Consider the following 27,545-nt stretch of genomic DNA (forward strand, 5'->3'; position numbering starts at 1 on the left):
ATAAGTAAAGAAACCAAAGCTCTAAATAAGGACCTAGAGCAATTGGGCTTAACAGACATCTATAGAACACTAAACCCCAAAAAATCTGAGTACACATTTTTCTCAAGCGCACACGGATCATTCTCCAGGATCGATCACATACTGGGGCACAAGACAAACATCAACAGATACACCAAGATTGAAATCATACCAACCATCTTTTCTGACCATGAAGGCATCAAACTAGAACTAAACCATAAAAAGAAGGCAAGGAACTTTCCTACCTCATGGAGATTAAAAACCACACTACTGGAAGACCACTGGACTAATGAGGAGATCAAAGAAGAAATTAAAAATTTTTTGAATTGAACGACAAGGAGGACACCAATATCCTAAATGTATGGGATGCAGCAAAAGCAGTAATAAGAGGAAAATATATAGCAATAGAAGCTCACATCAAGAAACAAGAAAGAACTCAAAGAAACAACCTAATCTCGAAGCTCAAAGATCTAGAAAAAGAACAACAAAAAACCCCAAAACCAGTAGAAGAAAAGAAATAATAAAAACCAAAGCAGAAATAAATGAAATTGAAACTAAAAAAACAATCCAAAAGATCAATGAAACCAAGAGCTGGTTCTTTGAAAAAATCAATAAAATAGACAAACCCCTAGCCAGGCTCACAAAGGAAAAAAGGGAGAAAGCACAAATAAACAGGATCATCAATGAAAGAGGAGAAATCACAACGGACACAGCAGAAATCAAAAGAATAATCAGTAACTACTATGAACAGTTATATGGAAATAAGTTTAATAATCTAGAGGAGATGGACAAATTCCTACAACTCTACAATCACCCAAAGCTAGATAAAGAAGAAATAGAACACCTAAACAGACCAATTACAATTAGCGAAATTGAAATGGTAATCAAAAACCTCCCCAAAAACAAAAGCCCAGGACCTGATGGATTTACAAATGAATTCTACCAAACATTCAGAGACGAATTAGTGCCTATCCTTCACAAACTCTTCCAAAAAATTGAGAAGGAAGGGACAATACCAAACACGTTCTATGAAGCCAACATTACACTAATACCAAAACCGAACAAGGACAACACTAAAAAGGAAAACTACAGGCCAATCTCCCTAATGAACACTGATGCAAAAATCCTCAATAAAATTTTAGCCATCAGAATCCAACAATGTATCCATAAGATAATTCACCACGACCAAGTAGGATTCATTCCAGGGGCACAAGGATGGTTTAACATCCGAAAATCAATCAACGTTATCCAACACATCAACAAAAAGAAATATAAAAACCATATGATAATATCAATAGATGCTGAGAAAGCTTTCGACAAAGTGCAACACCCATTCATGATAAAATCCCTTGAAATTCTTGGGATACAAGGAACATACCTCAACATCATAAAGGCCATCTATGACAAGCCAACAGCCAGCATCATTCTCAATGGTGAAAAGCTGAAAGCAATTCCATTAAGATCTGGAACAAGACAAGGATGTCCACTCTCACCACTGCTTTTCAATATAATACTGGAAGTCCTAGCCAGGGCAATAAGACAAGAGAAAGACATCCAAGGAATCCAAATAGGAAAAGAAGAAGTCAAACTATCACTATTTGCAGACGATATGATATTATACATAGAGAACCCCAAAAACTCCACAGAAAGGCTAATTCAACTCATCAATCAGTTCAGTAAAGTGGCAGGATACAAAATCAACATGCAAAAGTCAGTAGCCTTCCTATACACAAACAATAAATCTGAAGAAGAAGAAATCAAAAAAACCATCCCTTTTGTTATTGAAACAAAAAAAATCAAATATTTGGGAATAAATCTAACAAAAGAGATAAAGGACCTATACAAAGAAAACTATAAAACACTGTTAAAAGAAATAGAAGAAGACACAAAGAAATGGAGAGACATCCCCTGCTCGTGGATTGGAAGAATAAACATTATTAAAATGGCCATCCTTCCAAAAGCAATATACAGATTCAATGCTATTCCAATCAAAATTTCAATGTCATTCTTCAAAGAAATAGAACAATTATTGATGAAATTCATATGGAATCACAAAAAACCCCGAATAGCCAAATCTCTCCTGAAAAAAAAAGAAGGGAATGGAGGCATTACACTCCCAGACTTCAAACTATACTACAAAGCCATAATCATCAAAACTGCATGGTATTGGAACAAGAACAGACATACAGACCAATGGAATCGAATAGAAAATCCAGAAATAAATCCACAGATTTATGGTCAACTAATCTTTGACAAAGGAGCAAAGACTATGCATTGGAGCAAAGAAAGTTTGTTCAATAAATGGTGCTGGGAAAACTGGGTCGCTACATGCAAAAGAATGAAGCTTGACCACTACCTCACACCATACACAAAAATCAACTCAAAATGGATTAAAGAACTAGACATAAGACCTGAAACCATAAAATATATAGAAGGAAATATAGGCGAAACACTACGTGATCTGCACATCAAAGACATCTTTACAGACACATCACCCAAAGCAGTGATAGTGAAGACAAAGATAAACAGCTGGGACTACATCAAATTAAAGAGCTTCTGCACAGCAAAAGAGACAATAACAAAAACAAAGAGAAACCCCACCAACTGGGAGAACATTTTTGCACCCAACACTAATGATAAAGGACTGATCACAAAAATCTGCAAAGAGCTGATGAGACTCAGCACAACAAAGAAAATAATCCAGTCAAAAAATGGGCAGAAGAGCTAAAAAGAAACTTCTCTGAAGAGGAAATGCAAATGGCCAACAGGCATATGAAAAAATGTTCAACATCACTTGCCATCAGGGAAATGCAAATCAAAACTACCATGAGATACCATCTTACACCAGTGAGAATGGCACATATTAAAAAAACTAGCAACAACAAATGCTGGCGAGGGTGTGGAGAAAAAGGAACTCTTCTGCACTGTTGGTGGGAGTGCAAACTGGTCCAACCACTATGGAGAGCTGTGTGGAGATTTCTGGACCTACTAAACATAGAGCTTCCATATGATCCAGCAATTCCACTCCTAGGTATTTACCCAAAGGACACAGAAACATCAATTCCAAAGAACACCTGCACCCCTATGTTTATAGGAGCACTGTTTACAATAGCTAAGCTTTGGAAACAACCCAAATGCCCAAAAATAGATGACTGGATCAAGAAGATGTGGTACATATATACCATGGAATATTACTCAGCATTCAAAAAAGATAAACACATGCAATTTGCAGCAACATGGATGGCGCTGGAAGGGATCATGCTCAGCGAAATAAGCCAAAAGAAAAAGAAAAATACCGGATGGTCTCACTCATAGCAGGAATCTAGAAAACTTAAATAAGGGACCAGGAAAATGAATAACTATAAGAAAGTGAAAATCAAAATCAACAAAAAACTATGAACCAGAGACACTTTTAGGGGGGCGGGGCGGGAGGGGAGGGATTGGGGTCAGAATGGGGGGGCTGCAATTGTATGGGGAATATAACAATAAAATTTATAAAAAAAAATAAAAATAAAACTTAAAATCAATTAAAAAAAAAAAAAAAAAAAAAAAAAAAAAAAAAAAAAGAAGATATTTCAGCATGCCTAAATCAACACTGATATCCTTGAGGCAACAACCAACACCCACTTCCTATTGAGGTAAGGAAAGACTTGGTGGCAAGGATTATTAAAACTGAGTCCTTGGAACTCCTGGTTATCTTTAAAACTGCACTGTTTAAATAGAAACATGATTAAAAAGTAAAATTAAGAAAATTATTTGGGGTAACTCTAATACCGAAATTCCCCTGCAGATATGTTACACAGAAATAATTTATTTTTTATTTTTAAAGATTTATCTTTATTTATTTATGCATATAAGAACTGGGGTGTAGGCCAGAGGTAAGGGGTGTGGGGATTCACTCAAGAAGAGTGGGGAGCAGAACAGGTAGACTTACTGAAATACACTGCTGAGGGGATCAGCGGGCGAGACAGGAGAGGTCTGCTGTGCCATGTGGGTTTGCTCCCTGGCCGGGGATTGAACTCATCAGCCTCCCTTGTGCCACCAGGGAGGTCCTACATTGAAATGTTTTAAATGAAGAAGCCAAATCTAGATCTTCTTAAAGACACACAAAGGGTGATTTTAAGGCAGTTGCTCTAATAACTGACTTATGAGGGCCACTTAAACTATATCAATACATGGGTGAACCTCACAACTAACTCAAGAGTGTGCTTCTTTAAGCAACAAAACTAGCAGAATCATGTGCTTTTTGTGCCAAACAATCACAAAGAACTTTAACTCTACTGAAGACATTCTATCAAGTGACAGTCGAGGACTTAGGTGGGACACAAAGCAGACAGGAAGAACTAAAAAGAAAGAGAAATGGTTTCCAAAAAGACTGAGTCACTAAAATATTTAGATGCTCTGGGTATATGCTAGTTTTGTGGTTTTGTTTTCTTGCCTTTTACAGATAAGGGCTGCCTTATTAAACATAACCACAAACTGTGTTCAGACTTCTGTCAACTATCCAGTCAGTATTCAAATTCTCCCGAAGTATCGTGTGGAAGGTTTTTTTAAAGTGTGTTTGAATTAGAATCTAAATCCAATCACTGCATTGAGCTTATATGTCTTTTAATTTTCAACCTACATATTTTTCCCTCCAAGTTTTTTTTTTTTTTTTTTTTCTTGCAAGTGATTCATTTAAAGAAATTGGATCAGGGGCCATCTTGGTGGCCTAGAAGTTAAGTCTCAGAGCTATCACCACTACGGCCTGAGGTCAATCCCTGGCCAAGGAACAAACCCACATATGGCGCAGCAGACCTCTCTTGTCTCTCTCACTATTCCCCTTAGCAGTGTATTTCAGTAAATCCTCCTGTTCTGCTCCCCACTCTATCTCTGGTGAATCCTCTCACCCCCACCCCACACCTCTGGCCTGCACCCCAGTCTCTATGCAAAAATTAAAAAAAATAAATAAAATATGAATTAAAAAGAAAGAAATTGGATCATGTTTCTCTGTAGAACTTCCATAGTCTGCATTTTTAAGTAAATTTTTTTGTTTTAAGAACAGTTAGAAGTCTAAAAATAGGTCATTTCCAAGCCTATTACATTATTCCATCAATATCCTGCACCATGAAGGCACTTAGCCTCTTTCAAAGAATCCCATGCTAAATATACAGGATACTTGTTTGTCTACAAAATGTTGCCATGACAAGTAATTATACAATGTTCTATTCAGGTAGAAGGTATCGGGAAACAGAAAAACCCATACGGTAATACCTTATGTTATGCTTCCATACATCTTTAAAACAAGGTGGGGTACCAATAAATTTGTAAAAGATCATTTGCAACAAACGGAAACAATGAGACACGAACTCATTAACGCATGTCTCCCAAAGAGGATAAGCAGTATCTGTCAGGAGTACTCAAGTGAGAAAGACTTGTTAAATATTATCTCTCTTACCAAGTTTGCATGTTGAGTATTTCTTGTCCTCTCCTGACTTCCTAATGTGATCCATGTGCTTTAGGAAATTCACAATTCTCAGGTTACCTGACAAGTACATGGCAGGTCACTATTTGGGATGCCTTGTTACCCCTGCTATCTAAATCATTCCCTTCCTCAAGGATCAGTTGGAATCCCTCCAGCTCCCTGCAGCCTTTCTTAATAACTTGTCCCATCTCTGGACTCTTTAGCTCCTAGTCAGTACCCCAAAATACAATCTCCAGCTGTGCTATAACTGGTTTGTTATGCCATGTGTATTCAATAAACATTTAAGGAGGGCCTTCCACGCACAAGGCATTTAATATCATCTCTAACAGAACCAGAGGCTCCATGGGGAAAGGGCCTCTTGTGATACTACACCTATCTTGGGAGACAGAAGCACAATAGCTACAAATGCATACCTTTCTGTCAAGCTGTGCCCAGATGTGAATCCCAGAGCCAAGTGACCCTGACTAAACCATCTAATCTCTCATGTTCTCACTTTCCTTGGCTGTACACTGAATTGATGAGAGTCACTTTCTCACAGGGACATTGTTTGGATTAAATCATATAAAGCATGAATATTGTCTTGTGTCCTGATTCCCAATTCACAAAAACTCTGATTTTGTTTGAAGGAAAATCCAATTCCCAATGTATAGGTGGAAATTCTGTTTACAGAAATAGTTGCAATTTTTTGTTTGGGTGCCTCAAGAGTCATTTGAATGTGTACATATACACAAAGATGCATCCATATTGATTTTATTCAATTAGCAAATACTTATATAGAGTATATATTATGTGACTTATACTGTTTAAGTGCTGACGAAACCAAGTTAATAACAACAAAAATCTTTGCATCTCTTCTACACATAAGTTTTGTTTTTTTTTTTTTAAGATAAAATATGTTATAAGGGATATATATTGTGGAGATAGAGTGAAAAAAAGACCACAGGAAATATGAAGAGGGCATTTAAAATAGAGTAGTCAGAAGAGGACTCAGTGATCTGTAAAGATCTGTGTAAAGATCTGTGAGAAAGGCCTCCCTGGTGGCGCAAGGGGTTAAGCACCGCACTACGAAACTATCCACAGCCTCTGCAGCATGAGTTGATCCCCAGCCAGGGAGCTACCCACATGGCACAGCAGACCTCTCCTGTCTCACCCACTGCTCCCCTCACCAGTGTGTTTCAGTCAGTCTGCCTGTTCTGTTCCCCACTCTGTCTCTGGTGAATCCTCTCACCCCCCCCCCCACACCTCTGGAATAAACCCCAGTTCTTGTATGCATAAATAAATAAAATAAATTGTTAAAAAAAATATATATTGTGAGATCTGAGGATGGACCATGTGAATATCTGAGGAAAAGCATCACAAGTAGCAGGAACAAGGGACCTGAGGTGGGTGGGCACCTGGCGTGTTCGCGCTATGGTGAGGGGGCCGCACCCTGAGCAGAGGAGCAGGGAGAGATGGAGGGACACCTGGTTAGACAGGTGAGCGCGCATGGTGGGCTACTCTTTAGCTGTAGCTGTTCCTCTGTGTGAGAGGAGAGGGTGCCCTGTGAGCTGAGCACCAGCACTCTGGTTTCTCTGCTAAGAGTGGTGTGTTGGGGCCTCAGCTGCATGAAGATCAGAAGCCTGCTGCCCTAATCCAAGGGATCTGGTTAGTTGGTAAAAAAGTAGCAAAGTGGAGCTAAGAGGACTAGATAGAAAGATGACAGAGATAGATAGATAGATAGATAGATAGATAGATAGATAGATAGATAGATAGATACACAAGTATATACTACCTATTAAGTTATACAAAAAAAAATGTTATTTTAAAAGTTTTTTTTTTAAGTTTGTAAAAAGAAATATTTACTTTCCCAAACTTAAGAAGTCCGTTGCTCCCCACTGGAGTAGAGACACACCCCCTGTTCCACTTTTGGTGGTCAATGTTTTACAATAATTGATTGGTTAATTTGTCCTGCTGACCTGAATTTCTGCCCAGCTTTCTGTCTTGACACTTCTCCTGTATCACTTCCTATCTTTCATCTTGCTAGTATGAAAGACCAGGACATGTTTCCTCCACAAACTAAGCATAGCTGCATATACAGAGGCTGGTGAATACATGTAGGAATTAAATCTCACCTTGAGAAAGTTTGTGGTCACTGTACCAACTGCATCCACACTCTGTGGGCAATAGTTGGGAAATAGATTTGTTCAACCTTGACATTTCATGGAGTTCAATAACACAGGACTCTGCCTGCGAGAAGACAGAGCATTTGCTAAAGCAGCACCAGTGAGGAAGGCTAAGCTCACCACAGCTTACAACAGACATCCGCAGGGTCAGCAGTTTGCTCCCCTTGCCCTGCAAAAGGCTCTAGTAGAGTCTCAAAGGGCCACACTGAGAACAGCTCCAAGGGCTCTGTGTTCCTGGAGATGAAGAAGATGACATTCTTGGGGAAAGACTGACCCTTACACAGAATTCAGCGTAAAGACCCAGACCCAGTCAGTCCTAAAGCAGCTACCACCACACTGAGAGAAAATCAGAAAGTCATGGAAGGCAGATATTTTTTAAAAGCAGATTTGAGAAGAGGTTAACATTGGTACTAAGGTACTAAGGTACTCTCTTAGAATATTAGAGCTTAAAAGATGTCAGAGGGGGCCTCCCCGGTGGCGCAGCAGGTTGAGCACAGTGCTGTGAAGCTGTCTGCAAACTCCGCAGTGCCAGTTCAATTCCCGGCTGGCCAGGGAGAGTCCCACAAGACGCAGCAGACCTCTCCTGTCTCGCCTGCTGCTCCCCTCAGCAGTGTACTTCGGTCCTTCTGCCTGTTCTACTCCAAGCTCTGTCTCTGGTGAATTTTCTCACCCTCCCGCGCCTCTGGCTTGTACCCCGGTGCTTATATAAATAAATAAATCTTTTTTTAAAAAGATGTCAGAGGATCCACCACCCACTCTATTTTATAAAGAAACAAAGACCAAGACTCACCCAAAGGCACACAGCTATTAGAAAAAGAACCATGAGTAGAATCTAAGCCTCTGACTTCCCAATCTAGTTTTATTTTTACAAATAATCTAGGGCAAAACAAAAGCAACTCAGCATTAAAACCTTTAGAGACAGGTTAGAGCCATGATTTAAAAGTGTGCATGTCTAGGCCTCAGATGTTTTTACTAATCTCTGTAATTTTACCAGGCGCTCCCCTGGGGCAAAATGGTCTCCTGGTATTAAAGGTACCTTGGAAAGTTACACTGGGAGGCTCATGACTCACAAGAGTAGGAATGAGGGGATTACAGACATGGAAAGCCAAGAAATACAAGCAAGTATTGGCTTAGTAAAGTAGGAAGCAGAACAAAGGTGGGCTACATTTATTTGCTTAGTCCAGTTAATAAGTGCTAGACAAATGTTCAGATTTCAAAGGGGGAGACAAGTGAAAGAATCTTAAAAATTATGAATATCATAATAAAAAACTTAAGTCATGAATCATTCATTTCCAGCTCAGGCTACTGAATTTTCTACATACACAAACACTGATAGATCACAGCTGTTCTCCCAACCTCTGATGACAGGCAGAAGCAAATATGATATTGGCCAAAAAAAAAAAAAAGACTAGTAAAGGAATAATCAACAAAAGCAATAATCTATAAAATGAATAATCTAGGATTATTTATAAAATGAAGAGGGAGGCAGACAGAAATCAGTTCTGAAGTCAAGGACATTGGTAAGAAACCTCTTCTGAAACCTGAAGTTAAGTGATTTTGTTACCTAGAGAGCTGCAAGCTCAACTGCAGACACACCTTCCACGGCCACTTTTGCGAGGAAGATAATAGCACAAACCGTGTGAAGAGCACACCCCTCCAATAAAGAAGCTGAGTCACTAAGGGAGAGGGGTAGTTCAGGCACAGGAACGCATCCAGCCCAAACTCTTCATTTTACAAAGAGGAACCTGAGGCCCCTAGAGGTTAGCATGACTTGCCAAGGGTGTGCTAATGGACAACACGTGCCTCCTCTCCTGCACACCTCTAGCCAACAATCATCACCATTTCCCCCACCTCAGCTGCAAGAGCCAGAGCGATTCTGTGAGCCTTCCACAACTGGTCACAACTGATGTGTGTGTGGAAGCCATTAGCCAACTCTGCACTTGCATAAGGTCATAAAACAGTGTTTGTAATACCTGCTCCAGTGGAAAGCTGACTTGAACGAGAGAATGACTAGTCTACTAGTCAAACTAGTTCACTGCTTCTGTCAAGCCTGACAAGAGCAAACAGTCTATGAAATGTGACCAGATGTCCAGGTTTACCTGGGACAGTCCTGGTTCATTCCTGTTTCCCTAGCTTCCAATTTCATAATACCCCTTCTTCTCAAATAAGTTAGGATAAAAATGGTATGGCCATCCAAATTCTATGTAACTCCTAATCATCTACAAAGATTTATAAATGTTTGGAGTGGGTGCTGTTTTTTATTTAATACATGATATGTGGGGCAGAGGGGAGAACCACTGCACCAGTCACCGGTAGTTTTCTCCTATAAAGGGCCTTTCCAATAAAATGAAACCCAAAACTCAAATAATCTTTGAAAGGGTCTCCAGCACCACTATTCCCTCTAATCTTTTTTAATGTACTGAGGTTCAATATGAAATTTTCTTCGGGGAAAACAAAAAGAAGAGCCATACCTTAAGCAGGTTTAAAACCACAAGATTACCAAAACTCTCTAGCCTCTGCCTATTTTTAAATTATTTCATGTTATGCTTTACCCTATAACAATTCTGACTACACTGTTGAAATAGTTGTCTTTTTAAAGAATGTTTCAGTCTTGTTTCTGGCACAAACAATTGTACTTTTTCAAGGTTATATTTACTCTTTTAGAGGAAAAGAGAAAGTAAAAGTTAAATTTTTTTTTTAGGCTTCCAATTCATCCAGAGTTAGCCCTTGACATGCTGCTACAGGACTGGTGCTAAAACAGCCAATTCTTTCAAGAGAAGTATAAATTCAGTTTATTTGAAAAAATCATTGGCCTAGACAGCACAGATATCAGCTATGAGCTCAAGAGGAAGATGCAGATACTATGATGGAGAAAGTTTAAAAAGTTACCTGGATGCCCAAATAGAAGATGAGAAGGGCACGTATCAAAATGCCAAGAGCAGTTCTTCACTTTCAGATGGTTTTAACCGTTTTCCTTTTTATCCAGCCTTTGGATTGTTCTACCGTGTTCATAGCTTATTTCTTACATGAAAAAGTGACCAAGATAAGAATCACCATGCTGCCCACCGACAAGTCATTCGCCAGGACGGGGAGATGGAAAGGAACATAGGATAAGCCAGGCCACATCTGGCAGGAACAGAGGCTCAAAGCAGGTCGTGTCCCTGGCAGAACTGGGTCTGGTCCCAAAGCCAGGAGGTTGCGGGAGCACTGCTCACCCTATGCCTTCTCAGGAAATAGGGGCAGGCAGGCATGAGCCCAAGTCTGCACTGCTCTTTCAACTATTAAAAGTATAGCCTTGTGGGGAGAGCCCCACCTGAGCAATCAGATTGCCAGGCTAGGCTCGCTTACTGGGTGTGTGACCTTGAACAAGTCAATTAGCCTCTCTATTCCTGTTTTCTCATCTATAAAATAGAAGTCACACCACCACCTACCTCCTAGTGTGGCTATGAGAATTAAGAGAGATGATTCATGGCCAGGGCCCAGCACACAACAAGATCACAATAAATGTAAGCCATTATTTGGTTCCTGCCATGAAACGCCAGCCCTCAAGCGCACCCCTCCAACCCATGTGACTGGATCTCAAAACAACCAGAGAAGGGCCCCAAAGAATAAAGCCTTTCTTTTCCCTTCTTCTCTGCTGAAGGCAAGACTGAAACATTGGGTTTGCTGTAAGCCCAGTGCCCTGGGGAGCCCAACAGAATATGCAATGTCCTCCAAAGTCCTACGTGATACGCTAGAAATCCTGCTTTCAAAGTTACAGTATTTCTAGTTTCTTGCCATTGTCACAGCTGCCAGTCACTGACTTTGGCAAGGAGATGGGTGACTCAAGTGTGAGCTAGGGCTTGGCATGGGGACACCAAACCAGAAGGCCTCCAGGCAGGAAGCTCTAAAAAGGGCCACCTGCTGAAACAGTTTGTCTCCAGGCAGCCCTCAAGATGGAGGTGGCATTCTGCTGTCACTAGCAAATTCAGATAAGACTCGTGAACATTTCAAAAGGCTAACAGAACTTATCGTTCTAGTTTCATAACTTTGAGAAAAACTATGGGGGAGATGGCTAAAATAAAACTACACACCTAAAATCACTACAGTGCCTTAACTCTATGTCATCAAGAGCAGCTCCCAAAAGTTTAATATCAAGTTGCAAAGAGTTGCACTGCTATCTGGAGCTAAAATGCAATACATTTGTATGTCAATAGAATTTTTCCCAAAAACTTAAAATTACCTCACTTTACCAAAAATATAGACCTCCATGTGTTCATCTGTCAGGAAATAATTACATTATTAGATTAACTACGTAAGGCAAGTATTGTCTAGGTTGCAGAGAACAACCAACTCATCCACGGTGGCCTACAAATTTCTCAGTTTAAGCACTGAAAGTCTCACCTCCAAGAAAACCAGGATGGTTGGTCCCTCTGATGCTACCCAAAAAAAAAAGTGCAAAGAACTCAGAAAAGACAGTTACAAATGCAGAAGTGCTAAACGCCAAGTGTGTTTGTTTGTAGCAATAGCTCCCAGTTCCTTTTCATAGTTAAAAAAAAAAAAAAAAGATGCTAAAAACCACACTTGCCTCTCCCTTCCTCCTTTCTTTCTACTCTCCCAAAACAGTTAGGAAAAGGCCATGCATGAATGTGTCTCTGAGCTATAAACCCAAGAGCCATGGCAAAAAGCAAGACTCCCCTCCAACTTGGGCATTAAACTGATGAGGGGAGAATTAAAAAGTTTTTAAGAGAGCTGGATGGAGAACAAGGCACTGTTCTACAAACTAAGGCAGGGACTCCAGCCAGGTGGCTCCCTACCTGCAATGATGGAGCAAAACTCCATTAGTAGGGAGTTTACACAGAAGGTTTTTAAGCCTCTGGTGAGGTTAAGAATCAGCTTCTAAGAATTTAGTTTCAAACTGAAAAGGTAAGACTATATAAGGCAAGAAACACCACACACTTCCTGGACCTAAAGCCACACAGAAACCATCTTTGCTCATCAATCTGCCCCACCCCATTCAGACCACCTCCTTAACCGGCCTCCCTTTGGCTGTCCCCCAAGACAGGCCGGCAATTCTTACATCCATTTGAATCATAGATTGCCTTAGATTCCTTTTGCGCATCAGGAGGGGGAACCAAAATAAAGTTTATGTGATACTTTCTTCCCCTCCATAGTAATGCCAGTTTGCTGGGAGAAGGAAAGGAAGGTATTCACAAACATTTTAAAAGAGAAACATCCTGGCAAATCCTCATCCAATAAGTCCTGAAGAATAACTTCCTTTCTTTCTAAGATCACGTAATACATTTTCCACTGGTGTTGATCTTGATCTAGGAGAAGTTGCCTTCTTACACCCCTTTCACACCCCTTTCAACACATCCAGTGAGAAAGTGGAGGTGTCTTACAGCCTCTAGCTGGAAGCACCAGAGTGTGGAAGGCAGGAGACAGAAGCTGGTCTCAGGTCTACAGCCAATAGCTATGATCCTCAAGGAAGACATGGTTCACTCTCCAGACCTCTTTTTTCATTGTTAAAATGAAAGATGTGGGCTAAGCTTCCTTCGTAAATGCTATATGAAAATCTTTCATGTATATGATAACAATAACACCTATTAGGAACATTTTTTTTTATACTTTGAAGATGTAGGAAGTAACAGCCAAGTACAGTAGCAGTGTATTGACAATGACAAGACCAAGACAAACTAAAACTGGATTGAAAACAGGCAAATGTCTAACAGTTGGTAAAGTATGTAACCAAAAGGTTGGGGGGAGGGGAGAATCTTAATATCAACTTACACTTTTAAATGTCCTAGATCCCAAGGGAACAGTAAATTCATCCCAACTGCCAGCTGCTCTTGATCAAGTTAAGGATAACATGATTTTAAATTGTGATCTCTCTCCCACCCAGCGCCCCTCCCCCCAAAACACCTGCAAATACTTAGGGAAAACACATCAAAACTTTGAATCTAAAAAGGCAAAAAGGCAAATCAATTTTAAATCATTGTGATGATTGATGGCATTTAAGTAGTAGGATGTTCTGGCTGGATACTAACTGGCAACAGCGAGGCCCCAGATACAAGAGAAGTCTGAGATGTTTAACACCAATGACTGGCAAGTTTGACTGAGTGTGTCAAAGCCAAGTCTGTCCGTCCGCCTACCAGGACCCCAACACAACTTTCATTTCACTATCTATGAATAAACGACAGGAGGAAAAAAAAACAAGCTGCTTCCTTTTTCCTTTTTCGTAGAAGAGGATGCACAGAGTCTTGTCATGCAACTTGGTTGGGTGCCTGTAGTGTCAAAGTCTAAAGAACAGTGGAGTCCCCAAAGGTAGGGAGTTTCCATTCCACAGCCGCGCTACAAGAACTGTCACCGGTTCCGAAAATAACCCCACCTCTCCCGACCGGGACTCCAGGGCTGCCCTGTGTGGTGCCTCCCCAGGAAAGCAACAGCGCTGATGGACACGGGCAGAGGCTCGCCCACCACTCGCGAGTGGAGCCGCCGGGCCAGCCGGATTTCACCTCCTCCTAGGACAGTGGCCAGAGCGCGCCGAGAGTGCCGTCTCGAAGGCTCGCACCACTCACACACTGCTTTGGGGCTACTAAAGAGGAAGTCAAGATGTCATGTCAAGCGGATAAAGCCAGCCCCGCCGCACCAGCGCCGCGGTCTGCGCCTGCCTGGGGAAGGGTCCCTGGCTGCTCCCCCTTCTCGCTCTCCATCCACAGCCGTCCTCCCACCGCCAAGGACCAGCCTCCCCTCGGCCAGCAACGGCTGCGCAGCACCGGAGGGCCAGGGGGGAGCACCTCCAGTCTCCCCTCCCCCTGCCCAGCCCGGGTCAGCGGACGACACCCCGCGCACCCCCGCGCATTAGCGCCCGGGCTGCGCCGCGCGTCCGCCGGCCCCTTCCCCGGCCCGGGGCGCGCCGCGGGCGCGGAGCCCAGCGCGCAGTTCAGGCAGCCCAGGGCGGGGACGGCGCAGGGGCGGAGAGCCCCCGCCGCGTCTCCGGGGCGCCCGGCGGCGGCTCACACTCCTCCCTCGGCCGCGAGTAAACAGCTCGCGGGCGCGCTCCGCGCCGCTCCCCCAGCCCCGCCGGGTCTCCCCGACCCCGCGCCCGCGCGCCCCGCCCCACCTGGTCGGTGAGTTTGAGCACTGCCATTCTTCCGCCGCCGCGCGCACGCACACATGCAGGTCCCCGGCCCGAGGTGTCACGCCGGGAGCCGGGGAGGCGGAAGGGATCGCCGGGGGAAGGGGAAAAATCTGGCTCCCGAATTTGACAGCCCTGCCCCTGCTCCTCCTCCCGCCGCCGCCTCGCGCCGAGAGGCTGACACTGGCCAGTGGGGTGTGCAGCCGAGCCCGCCCGCCTGTGCACAGGAAGTGCCGGCTGCTGCCAGCCCGGCCGCCACTGACATCACCGCGCGCGGCTCCCGCCCGCCCGCCCGCCCGGGCCGACGCTGCCTCCTGCCGCCCGCAGCCGCTCCTCGCAGCGCGCGGCCGCGGGCGCCCGCCGGCACCCGTGGGGCCAGACTGCCGCCTGCTTTCCGCTCCTGCACACTGCGCGCCCGCCAGCCCGCGCCCGCCCCGCCCCGGGGCGCCCCCGCCCCGCCCGTCCCCGGGGCGCACGGTTTGGGGCGCTTCCTCGGGATCCCCCGCACCCCCAGCCCCTCCTCACCCACTTTTGCAACCAGGGACACAGCCCAGTGGGTGAGCTAGCCCGCGTGCACACACCCGGAGGAGAAAAGGGAAGGCTGCCACTCGCAGGCCACCAACTTTGACCTGGGACAGCGGGGCATCACCATGGCCCTACGTCTCGCGCCCTAATCCGGAGTCGGCTTGCCCCACACAGCAGAATTTCCCACCTCGGTCGGGAAGCGTAATTCTGATGTTCTTTGTTTAATGCGGGGGCACCCTGGATACGCTGTGATTAGCTAGTGTTGTGTTAAATTGGGGTGTGGAGGGTAAGGGCTGCAGCTGCTATCCTGCTAAGACCCCATCGTTTAAGTGAAACACCGTGGGCTTTGTTTTTTGGGAGATGGGGTGGAGTTACTGGAGAAGAAACGGGCTTTTGTGTATTTCCACCAGCTCTGATTCATTCATTTCTACGAAATCCATTGATCACACCCTTCAGCAGATTGAAGACTCAGACAGCATGGGGTGCAAATATAATGGTAATGTTCATAAGCATCGTGTTAGTATTTCTCGAATTTGGAGCAAATAAATACTTATTCATTCAACAACTCTGTTCTGAGTTCTCGCCACTTAGTAAGCGCAGTATGAAATGGGGAGCATACACAGGCGAGGTACCTAGTCTTAGGGGGTGCCTGATGCAAACTACACCTAATGAATATAATTATAAAGGGAGATAAGGCATCAAAGGGCGAAAATTGCTTCTGAAGGAATTCATGACAAAGGAATCATACCAGACTAATGGGTGAGGGCAGGCTTCCCTGAGAAAATGATAGGAGTTGAGGTTCTAAAACAAGGAAAAGTTAAGTAAGCAAGTAAGTCGGGGAAGGCGCCCAGGGGACCCCATGGGCCACTGGCAGGCCATAGGGCAAACTTGCAGGCAACACTGAACAGCACTGAATAGTAAACCAAGGCTGGGGGAGGAGGGACAGTCAAGATCAAACATCTGCCCTTCGTTCACATACCAAATGGGGACTTCCCTCCTACCTTTCAGAGCCTCCCAGAAGAGTCCATGTGAAAAAAGGGGAGAAGGCAGTAGTAGTGTTTGTTTAGCATCCTCCCATCTATCATCTGTCCATGGAATTCAGATCATGCTGAGAAGGGGAACAGGAAATACTCTTGGTTTCCACTCCTCTATCATCAATGATGCAGAGACAATTTCTTTTTTCCTCCCCATGGTCTCTCTCAAGCACAAAATAGATTGCTTTAGTTATGAGGCTGTTCTTCGCTGCTGTTGTTGGTTTGTCTATTATCATCCAGCGTGGGTTTGTATGTAAACTGAATATGACACTAAATTTTCTACTTAAATATAGATGCCTCTCAGAAGAGTGATAGCAAATGACTTAATTTGATAAAATGTGCTTGAGATTCATTTTGGTTCATACATGGGCATGCCTACACATAAATTCTGGAGGCCCAGTTTAAAAGTAGGAGGAAGCAGCTCTCCACCCTACAAGATCCATCATCTTCTTTTATAACTAGTTACTAGTTAAAACTAGTATTTTTAACACTCTCCTTACTATTCTCAAATAAAATTCATAGATAATATTACCTACCTGTGCAAATTTCCCCAATCAATACAAAGTCTTAATTGTATAATAAAGGAAAATAAAACAAAGTAATTTATAATTAACATGCATTTCAATAAATAAATGCTGTAGCACATGATTCTATCAGAAGACAAAATAAATAGTAAGCTGCTTGCTCCTGTAGACTTACAGTGAATAAGAGAACTACAAATGCAGACCAACAGGAGTTGTATTAGCAACACAAGTATCAATATTGGTGTTATCATAGGTGACACAATTTTGTGATGACTAATAGGTCAAGTTCTTAACAAAATAAAGAACAAAGGATTGGTGAAATTTATTGATACAGTGCATTTACAGAAAGCCTGGATTTAATGTGTGGGCTTATACATGGAAAGTGACTCTAATCATTTCCTTAGTTGGTTAAATTACACTCAGACACACTGGGGGTCTATATTCAATGAAATCAAGATAACAGAATGTCCCTGGGATATTGTACAGAAATAAATCCTCTTCCCTAAAGAAATGTAGAGGTTTATGGAGATAGACATGTTAGGAGTGATTTTAGCATGTGCAATCTGGACACCCACTCCCAAACTACGCCCTTAGAGGTCCAGATGACAGTGTTTACTTCAAAGCATTGAAAAATACACTGATGAAGGGAGTACCGGAAAGACTCTAAAGTAGTTGAATCTGGTGGTGGAAGATGCTTCCATTAAGGTGGGTCCCTGATTTCTGTTATCGGGATGATAGATGGCAATGGCTAGGTGGTATTGTTTAGCTGGCAGGAACAAGTTGGACTTGTTTACGAAATGGACAGCAGGGACAAAATAGTACTCAAAGATCTTGACCTACGGGGGTATTTGATAATGCCCTAGATGGTTTTGGGAATAAAGTACATGGGTAGACTTCTGAAATCTTCCTTAATCTTTTTTAACAGGCAAAGATCCAGGTTTACTGCCAGAAACCTGACTTGAGCCATCAAAATAAAATGTCATCCTTCTCATCCAGTTTCCACACCTCAAGTAATTCAGACGCAGAGCCATTTGATGGTTCTCTTGAAGATCTTGCTGCATTGTCATACATACTAAACCTAATATGTTTTATTAGGGTGACCTGCACTGGAAAAAAGGGAATATCCAGATATTTCAGAGATTACTAGACACTGTCTCTGAATTAATGCTAACTTCTGGGTCTGCCAATCAAAGTGGGGACTTATGGTAGTCAGGTAATAAATGGAGCTTTCACCCAAGTATAAATTGCCTTGGATCCCATAAGTTTGCAGAGCCATGCTGTGGTTATTGCCTCAGCTCTCGAATACATAATTAGAATAGACATACCCAATAACTGGCGGAACCCCCACATTGCTTCTTCCCACAGAACGAAGGTTATTGTGATAGGGCCAAGTGGAGGCCTCTGGAATTCCTCTTGCTGTCAAGATAGAAAATCAAAAGCAATACACTATCCCTGGAGAGATGTCAAAATTAGTAACACCATAAAAGATCTAGAAGATACAAGAGTGATGATAGAATCCCATCTCTATTTAACTCACCTGTTTGGCCTATGCAGAGGTAGATGGATCTTCATAATTATTCTCTGACTATGAACTGTTGTAAATTTAAGTCACATGGTAATGCCAGTTGCAACTGCAGTTCTATATGTACTATTTTTACTACAGCACACCAGCACAGTCCTAGGCACATGGTAGTCACGTATTAATATGGCAAATGCTTTTTTTATCTATTCCATTTTGCACCAAAACCTGTTTTCCTTTGTATGACAAAGCAGACTTTATACTCTTGTCTGTAGAATGTAAACTTTCCTGCTCTCTGCCACAATCTAGTCTGCAGAGATTTTGATTACTATATTAAAAGCTGATTGGACCCAATAAACAGTAAATATCAAATACTTGAGATGCCTTAAGAAGTCCTGTGAATCCCAACAAAATTCATCCCAACTATTTCTGAAGATCCAGTGATCTAGAAGACATCGGAATGCCCCATCCAAGGTAAAAGATATAATGAGTATAGATTCACCTTCCAATATTTACCACTGAAAATAAAACACAATCCTAGTTGGACTCCTTTGGATTTGGGAAGCAATGTATATACTACACTGAGTATGGTACGGTGCTCTAACCCATCTACCCAATAATACAGAAGGCTGGCATTTTCTATCAGGCAAAAGATAAAAATACTCTGAAGCAGGGTCCTATGAACCAGAGATATTCAATGATACTTGGAGTGTCAGTGGCAAAGGAAGATGTTACATGGAGCCTCTTGGAAACTCTGCTAAGAGAAGCAAAATGCAGATTTCCTTAGTTTTAGAGCAGTCATACCCTCTTCTATAAATAACTAGTCTCCACTTGAGAATAGGTACCAAGTTTGCTACTAAATTTGAATGATTGTTCATGAGACATCAAGTAAGATCCAACCTGCCCATTATGAACTGGGTGTTAATGTCTCCAGAAAGATGTCTGTTTATCTCCACTTCCATCTCCTCAGCCTCCCCCAACTCCCCTGAGTCCACTTCCCTGAATTAATGCTAACAGCCTCTCTGACAAGTTCTTCTCAGCTACATCCTGATAGCCCTTTGTCTTTGGCCCAAAATATACTTTTGTGTCTTAAGCCACCCAAATTTCTACTGATCTCGAGACCATCCAACTGTTTACTTCTCTCTTGGAGGTTTCAATATGACCTCACACTCAAAATGCCCAAAAAATATTAATAATCTTCCCATAAATTAACTCCTTCCCCCTTTTCCCTCATATCAATAAATGATATGGGGATCCAATTTGGTCTAAGAACAATAGCTGAGATTGGTTCTGATCAATTCTGTTTTTTTTTCTATCACTTACCTGTGACTTATCTAATTGTAGTTTCCAGGACCTCGCTTCAGACCAGTCTCAATATTTATCTCCCTTATTGTAACAGCCTCCTAGATGGTTTCCCTGAACCATTCTTTTTAAAATGGACCGATCTTTCTAAAATGCAAGCCTGGTCAAGTAACTTCCTTTCAATGCCTTTGCATTGCCTTCAGGCTATTTACAAACACCTTTGTATGCTCGGTTTTCTAGGTCCTCCCTCTCCCCACCTTCATCTTACAGGGGAGCTGCTTTGCTCAGCTTTGGAAGTAGCCATTCACGTCCTAGCCTGAGTGACAACTGCTAGATTAGTGCAGTGCAGAACCTGTGAGACTAAACCTGACAACCCCATCTCTTCATCATTCTATACAGTATAGCAGCTCCCTGAAGCACCGTATTTCTTCTCTGTGCCTTTTTTTTTTTTCCCACAATGCCCACCTCATCCTGTTAATCCTACTCATCCTGCAGATCTCAGTTTAGTTATCACTTACCTCCTGAGCTCTCCCTTACTCACTCCACCTCCCAAGTTTGGATTAGGCATTTCCCTAAGGTTTAGGTGTAGTACCCTCTGCTTAACCCCTATTATTGTACTTATCCTTTGATCCTATAATTGCCTGTTTACTTTCCTGACTCCTCTTTTAGGGCAGGGACTGTGTTTTATTCACCTTTGTGTCTCTGGTTCATTGTTTATTGTCTGGCTCAAGGAAGATGCAAAATAAATACTTATGCCACTTTGAGTATATCATTTGACCTAACTAAACCTTAGTTTATCACTGGCCAAATAGGGCTACTAGGGATGTCTGTCCTAAATACCTCACATACTTACTTGGCCAATGTATATTAAAAATGCTTGGGAAAGTGGAAAGAAATAAATAGATGTGTGTGCATGTGTGTTTGTGTGTGTGTGTGTGAGAGAGAGAGAGAGAGAAATTACTATGGCATTATAAAGATAATGTGACAAGGAATGGGATGATTCTAAAAGAAAGGGATGAGTAACACCTTTCTGCTCTATCCCCTTTATGTCTGCATTGCTGAAGCTAGCACAGATTCTTTATCTCATCTTGAATGAGTAGCCAAAATGCTCCAAAAGATAGGACAAATAGAAAATAAGGAATGTAGCAATGAAGGTATAATATCAGTTCATTAACTGGTCATATAACAGGGTGGTGCCCAGGAAAGGGGGAGGTTCCAGGTTCCCTGCCCCATCCAAGGGAGGGTGGAGCTGAGCAGGGAGAGAAGATGCAGAGGAGACTGAGGAAGGAAGGAAGCAGGATGGAGCCAGAAGGAGACCTGGAGGAGGCTCATGGAGCCAAGAGACACGTGAAGAAACTGCGCTCGCCTTTTGGTCATGGACTGGGTGACACAGATGTGGGTGAGAGACCCGTGGGGAGGTGACAATGGTGGTTTTGGTCTTGATTTTGGTTTTGCTCTTTTCCCTCCAGACTTGTCTGGTTGTTTCTGATGCTTTTCTGTGGGTCCCCACTGGAAGAGGCTTTAGACTTGTGGCAGGCTTTGGGGCCTTGCTCTGGGCCAATCCTGCTTGGGTGGACATTTACCTATGGAGGGGATGGGTGACTTTGGGTGCTTGATTTAGGAACTAGATTCTTCGCCTTTCCTGTATTGTTTCCTAATTGTATTAAAGTTCCTTCCCAGTAAAGTCTCATGTTTTGTGTTAATGCGGCGGATGGCAGAACCCTATATAGAATAGGCAGGTTTGCGGGGTTTGGGCTGCCCCTCTCCCTGCCCTGTAACAGTCACACACCTGGCATCCTGTATATCTACACACACACACACACACACACACACACACACTCTCCATACATATCTTCCTATATCTTTCATTACAACCAATTTGATCGTAATGGTATTGTTAGGGGGAAAAGGATGTCCTAAAGCTAATTCCATACAGGCTTCGTGGACTCCACCCCCACCCCAGGCCAAAGCCAAAGACACTGGGAACTCCAAATCCCATCACCACCAAAGGGAAGGTGGCTGGGACCTGAGGGTGGGGTTAAGCAGCCAGGTTGATATAAAAGGCAGACACGTGGGCTTTGGGGGATCCCCATTTTGGCTCTCCACCAGCTCGCAGCGTCCATCAGGCCAGCTCTGAGAGTGCCTTTGGGTTTCCAGGTCAGCAGATCGGGTAGGACGCATTAAAGACTTTATTTCCCTATTTTTTCCCTGAGTTGTACATTTTTCTTATTTCCTTTTCCCTTGTAAATAAACCTTTTATTAACCTTTTGTGTGTACCTGTAGTGGAGTATTCATAAGTCCCTTTTAAGCGCGGGGTGAGGACCCACAGCCAGAACCCGTTCAATATCGGGGCTGCTCTATAACAGTATACTAGGGATTCAGGAAATCACGGAATAACAACTCCTCTTCCTGGAGCATCAACTTTGCTTGATTTGAAAAGTTAAATCACTTAATTGGTAAGTAACTTGAAGCAGTATTCATATTTACATAAACAAATGGATATATTACACCCTGGACTATAAGCATTTGCACACATTTTAAATAAACCTGAGACTTCATGCCTTTTGTGTTTGCCATGAACTACTCCACATTATCTCCCCCATTCCCTGTACCGAATCTTTACCTTCCTTTACCTTGGGAGTAAGCTTTTACACATGTAAAACTTAGGATGCTTAGGAAATATTTAGTAAGCACTGCTTCTTGACATTTAATAGGCTTCTATACTACTGAAATGAATCAAAAGAAGCTTCAGCAAATTGGCTCACACACTTACATCGGAGGCCAGGTTTATAGATGAGTATTGACTTATAGGTCTGTTCTTTACTCCTAGCTTGCCCATTATACTGACAAACAATTTTCTAAATATCGGTCACTGATCTCTGGAGGAATTTAAAAAAAAAATGCAGAGGAATCTGTTCTGACTTACTGCTCCACAAGGAAAGAACTCCAAATCTAGAGTCCCTTAATGCAGTTGAACCAGTGGCATTCTAATCTTTGCATATAAAAATCAATCATTCTACCTACAAAAAAGGAAGAGGGAATTTTTTTTGTTTGTTTGAGGTGACATTGATTTACAATACTATATATATATAGGATATACCACCTATGTATAGTATACACCTCTTCAGATGTACATTATCATACCACACCTACTGCCAAGGCACCCACCATAGTCCAGTGGGCACCCTGCACACTTTTCTCTACCTTCCCATCCCCTATAGCCTCAATCCTATAGTCAGATTTCTAGATTTTGTTACTGGTTTGGTTTTGCCTGACCAAACATGTTTGTATTTCACATTTAAGTGGAGCTAGCCAGTACTTGTCTTTTCTTTGTAACCTATTTCACTCAGCATTATCCCTTCTAGTCCCATCAATATTGTTGCAAATGGCAAGAGTTCATCTTTTTTATAGCTGAGTAGCATTCCATTGTGTATATACCACATCTTTTTAAACCACTCATCTTCCTCTTAGGTTGTTCCTATGACTTGGCTATTGCAAGCAGTGCATTCTTTGGATAGATACCTAGGAGTGGAATTGCTGGGTCATATGGTAGACTTTCATTTTAATATTTTAGGAAACCTCCATACTGAGGAACTAACATTTAAATAACATTCACCAACCTTCACTGTATGTAGACATGTGGCAGGTGCTGGGTGTTTCCTCACCATTCTTGCCACAGTTAATACACGCCTCCTTTCTTGTATTTATATACTAGATATAACACTTTAAATATCAATGATTTTTTTTTTTTTTGCCTTTCACTACTGCTATACACTCTTTAAGGGAAGGGTCCATTTTTTTTTTAAAGACTTTTTTTTTAAGATTTATTTTTATTTATTTATACAAGCACTAGGTACAGTGAGAAGCATGGGAGAGTGAGAGAATTCACCAGAGCCAGAGCAGGGAGCAGAGCAGGCAGACTGACGAATCACACTGCTGAGGGGAGCAGCCAGCGGCAGGAGAGGTCTGCGCGCCATGTGGGACCCTCTTCCGGTGGCCGGGGAGCAGCCGGGGATCGAACCGGCACTGCAGAGGCTGCGGGCAGCTTTGCAACCCAGAGCTCAACCGCTGAACCACCGGGGAGGCCCGGGAAGGGTCCATTTTAAAATCATCTTTGTATCACTAGCACACTCAGTGCCTGATCAAATAATATGCCATCAATTAAATTTTTACTAACTGAACTAAAATAATCTCTTTTAAGCACATGACTTCATACCCCATACATTCTTTCTGTAAATCATCTTGTATAGTTTCATCAGCCACTAAAGAAATAGAGTATAGCAATTATATCATAATTTTGCTATGTTTTCAGGTTCTAGAACATTTCCATGTCTTCTTCCTGACCCCCAATAAAGACAACAAAAAAACGGGATCAGTATATAACAAAAACTGCACACAATTTATACACTTTTAATTATCTTTGCAAAGCACTCTTTTCAATAAGCATTATATCTTTTTTTTAAAGATTTATTCATTTATGTGTACAAGTACTGGGGTAAAGGCCAGAGGTGTGCAGGGTGAGAGGATCCACCAGAGACAGAGTGGGGAACAGAACAGGCAGATTGACAGAAATACACAGCTGAGGGGAGCAGCGGGAGAGTCAGGAGAAGTCTGCTGCGCCATATGGATTGCTCCCTGACCCGGGATCGATTTTTCGTGCTGCAGTGGCTGCAGACAACCTCACAGGTTGTGTCACCAGGGAGGCCCAAGCATTATATCTTTTTAATGAATCAACTCAGCATAACTATCTCCCATTTCAGTGACTTTAACAAGTGACAAAAATAAGACCAAAGTCACACTTCTCATAAAAGATTAAATACCACATGTTGTGAATTCTCAAGTTTGTCGCCTCACCTTTGTTTTCCTCCCTTTTTAAAATCCAGTGTAATAAAAACAGAAATTTCTTACTCTCATCAATACTTTCACATTTACGCAAAATATACAACACATAAGTACATACACACCAAAAAAATTACAAAAAGGGAAAAATAATTAGACACTATGGAATTCAAAAGTGCCCTGATTTAGAACTATCTCAAAATTATGATTTCAAAAGTTTTTAACTTAATCCAACTCCTCTCAAGTTCAAATTAATTTGACACTAGTTTATTATGACTTCCTGTTTTGGTGGAAAGCATAGTTTCAAAAATGGTTCAATAAACTCTTTGGACAATGTCTAACTCCTGCAATGCAAGATTTGGAAAATTTAGTAATAAATGAACAAGGAACATGTGCAAGACATTTCTTTAAATATGCATATTTTTAAAAACTCAGGGGAGAAGTGTTTGGCCCAGTCTATCTGGGGTTTCATTGGATACATGAAAATAAGTTAATGACATTCAGAGACACAAAGATACAGCTGGGTTTTCCCATCATGTCTGCAGATTGTATAGCTGTCATCTAGTGATGATAGAACTCACAGGAAGATACCCCAATTTTTGTAGAAATGGGTAAGAATTAAGATTTAGTGTCTGACACTATGGTGGCTAGATACAACATTAACAAGGAAATCAAGAACAAAGCAAAAGAAAAGTGTGCTTGCATGTTTTATATTTCCTGTTGATTTGCTGTATAACTGCCAGGTCATGGCCCCTGGTCAAAAGTGTCAAATCCACTAAATAACTCGCTGGCAAGTTTCTAGGAGACTTGAAGTTCTATGGCAGCTATTTTTAACATGGAAAAAAATTTATCCAAGTAAACAAGCATTATGAATGTTGCAGGCAGGGTTATAAAGCCCTAGGCCCCTAGCTTCCTACCTTCACTCCACACACTCGGAGAAGTCACAAGAGTGTCTCACAAGTGTTCGGGCATAAATCATCCCATACTTGGTTCTGCTACTCCCTTAGGGTTTTGCTGGGTAACCACTTAGTCTGATGAGATTCTGTAATCTTCTGTCAGTCTTATGGTTTTGCAGGATAGCATTGGTGAAGAGAGAAAGCAATCAATAGAATAAACAGGAACAGGATACTTGAGAAATATTGTATTTTTCAGTTCAGTGGAGAAAAGACTTCAATAAATGGTGCAGGAATGATTGTATAATTTTTAAAAACTGAAGTTATATCATTAACTCATACCATACTCAAAAATTAATTCCAGGTTGAATAAATAACTCAGAAAATCAAAGTTTTAAAGCAAATTAGAGAACAATATAGGAGAATCTCTTTAAGACTATGAGAAAAGATTTTTAGAACAAGACACAAAATGCCCAAAATATCAAGAAACAAATTAAAATATTTAACCACATAAATGAAATATTCTAGTACATCAAAATATGAATAATGTTAAAAGACACTTAATGTTAAAATATGTTAAATAATGCTAAAGATATTTGCAAAGCATGTAACTATTGAAGGCTTAATATCCAAAACAAAATGCAAAATATGGGTAAGAAACAATTAAGCAGTGGCCTGCAGTTGAGCCATTAGTGAGTCCTGAAATCAATCTTTAAGGTTGTGGGCTAGCATTTAATAATATAACATAGATTAAAATAAAAAAAATCTGAGTACATTCTATATATTAAAGATAAACATTAATTTGTGACATTTTCGTTTCAGCTATGTATCTACAGTGCATATGCATGTGCATATACTGGATTACAATATAAAATAAAGTTTAAACTATAAGGATACAGCTTATAGTGTATCCTTATACAGTGGATAACAGTGGATAACAGTTTAAAATGGTAAAATTTCACTATGTACATTTTACCACAATAAAAAAAAATATACAAACAAGTAATTCACAAAAGAGGAAACTCTGGCCAATAAATACATAAAAAGATTGTTGGCATTGGTAGCCATCAAAGTATTACAATTTAGGGCCTCCTTGGTGGCGCAACCAGTTAAGACGCAACCTATGAAGCTGTCCACAGCTTCTGCAACACGAGTTCGATCCCCAGGCCGGCCAGGGAATAACCCACCTGTCACAGCAGAACTCTCCTGACTCACCTGCTGCTCCCCTCAGCAGTGTACTTTGGTAAGTCTGCCTGTTCTGCTCCCCACTCTGTTTCTGGTGAATCCTCTCACCCCCCACACCTCTGGCCTGTACCCCAGCTTTTGTATGCATAAATAAATAAATCTTTTTTTAAAAAAAAGAATTACAATTTAAAATCCCAGTGAGTTACTCTTCACATATTCATCAGATAAGTAAATTATTTAAAAGTCTAACAAGGCTGAATATTGGTAAGAATGGAATGTGACAAAAACTGTCCTATTTCTAGGTCATAAACACTTCTAATTTGGAAACATCAAGTAAAGCCACCCAACCTCACTGTCAGATGTGAACAAGGAGAAATGTTCATTGCAACACTGTTTATAAAAGTGAAAAAAATGAATACAACCTAAATGTTCATCACAAGAGAATGGATAAACAATAATTAAACACTGTACAAAAGTGATAATGAATGAACTAGTTTCATGCATGAATGTGGATAAATCCCCCAAAACATAACATTATTCTAATGAAGCTATTAAAAAAAATACAGTAATATTTGTAGGTAGTTTGAAATATTTTATATCAAACTATTAAAACATATAAATGCATTCACTGGAATATTAAATATCAAACTGAGGGCAGTTTGGGAAAGGGAGAGAGATGGGTTATGAAAACAATACAGAGGCTTGAATTTTATCTCTAAAATTTTATTGAACTGGGTGGTTGGTACACAGATGATTATTCTTCGGTCTTTTTTTTCTTGTTTGCCCAAAATTTTCCATTAATAGAGGTCACCCAAGTCTTCTGGAGAAGCAGAAGTCAACCTGAACATAAAAGTGCCAGAGATTTGTTGAAGGTCATGCCTGTGAAAAGTTGAGAGCAGGTTGGAGTAATGGGCGGGGCACACCTTCAGTGGCCACTTAGATCTGCCATGTGTGAAATGAAAG

The 27,545-nt window shown here is 41.6% G+C and overlaps 1 protein-coding gene across 7 annotated transcripts in view; it reads right to left on the reverse strand.

The window, feature by feature from the left end:
* ANKRD44 (ankyrin repeat domain 44) overlaps positions 1–14,948 on the reverse strand; it is a 279,387-nt gene extending 264,439 nt beyond the window's left edge. For all 7 annotated transcript variants that reach the window (XM_054699964.1, XM_037523759.2, XM_054699963.1 and 4 more), the window contains exon 1: positions 14,747–14,948. In XM_054699964.1, coding sequence (XP_054555939.1) covers positions 14,747–14,773 — 27 coding nt within the window. In that variant the 5' untranslated portion in view covers positions 14,774–14,948. The remainder of the gene's footprint in view (positions 1–14,746) is intronic.
* Between the last annotated feature and the right edge of the window lie 12,597 nt (positions 14,949–27,545).

This window comes from Talpa occidentalis, unplaced genomic scaffold, assembly GCF_014898055.3.
Source record: "Talpa occidentalis isolate TD23 unplaced genomic scaffold, MPIMG_talOcc4v2.1 talOcc4.3, whole genome shotgun sequence".
Classification (NCBI taxonomy): Eukaryota; Metazoa; Chordata; class Mammalia; order Eulipotyphla; family Talpidae; genus Talpa; species Talpa occidentalis.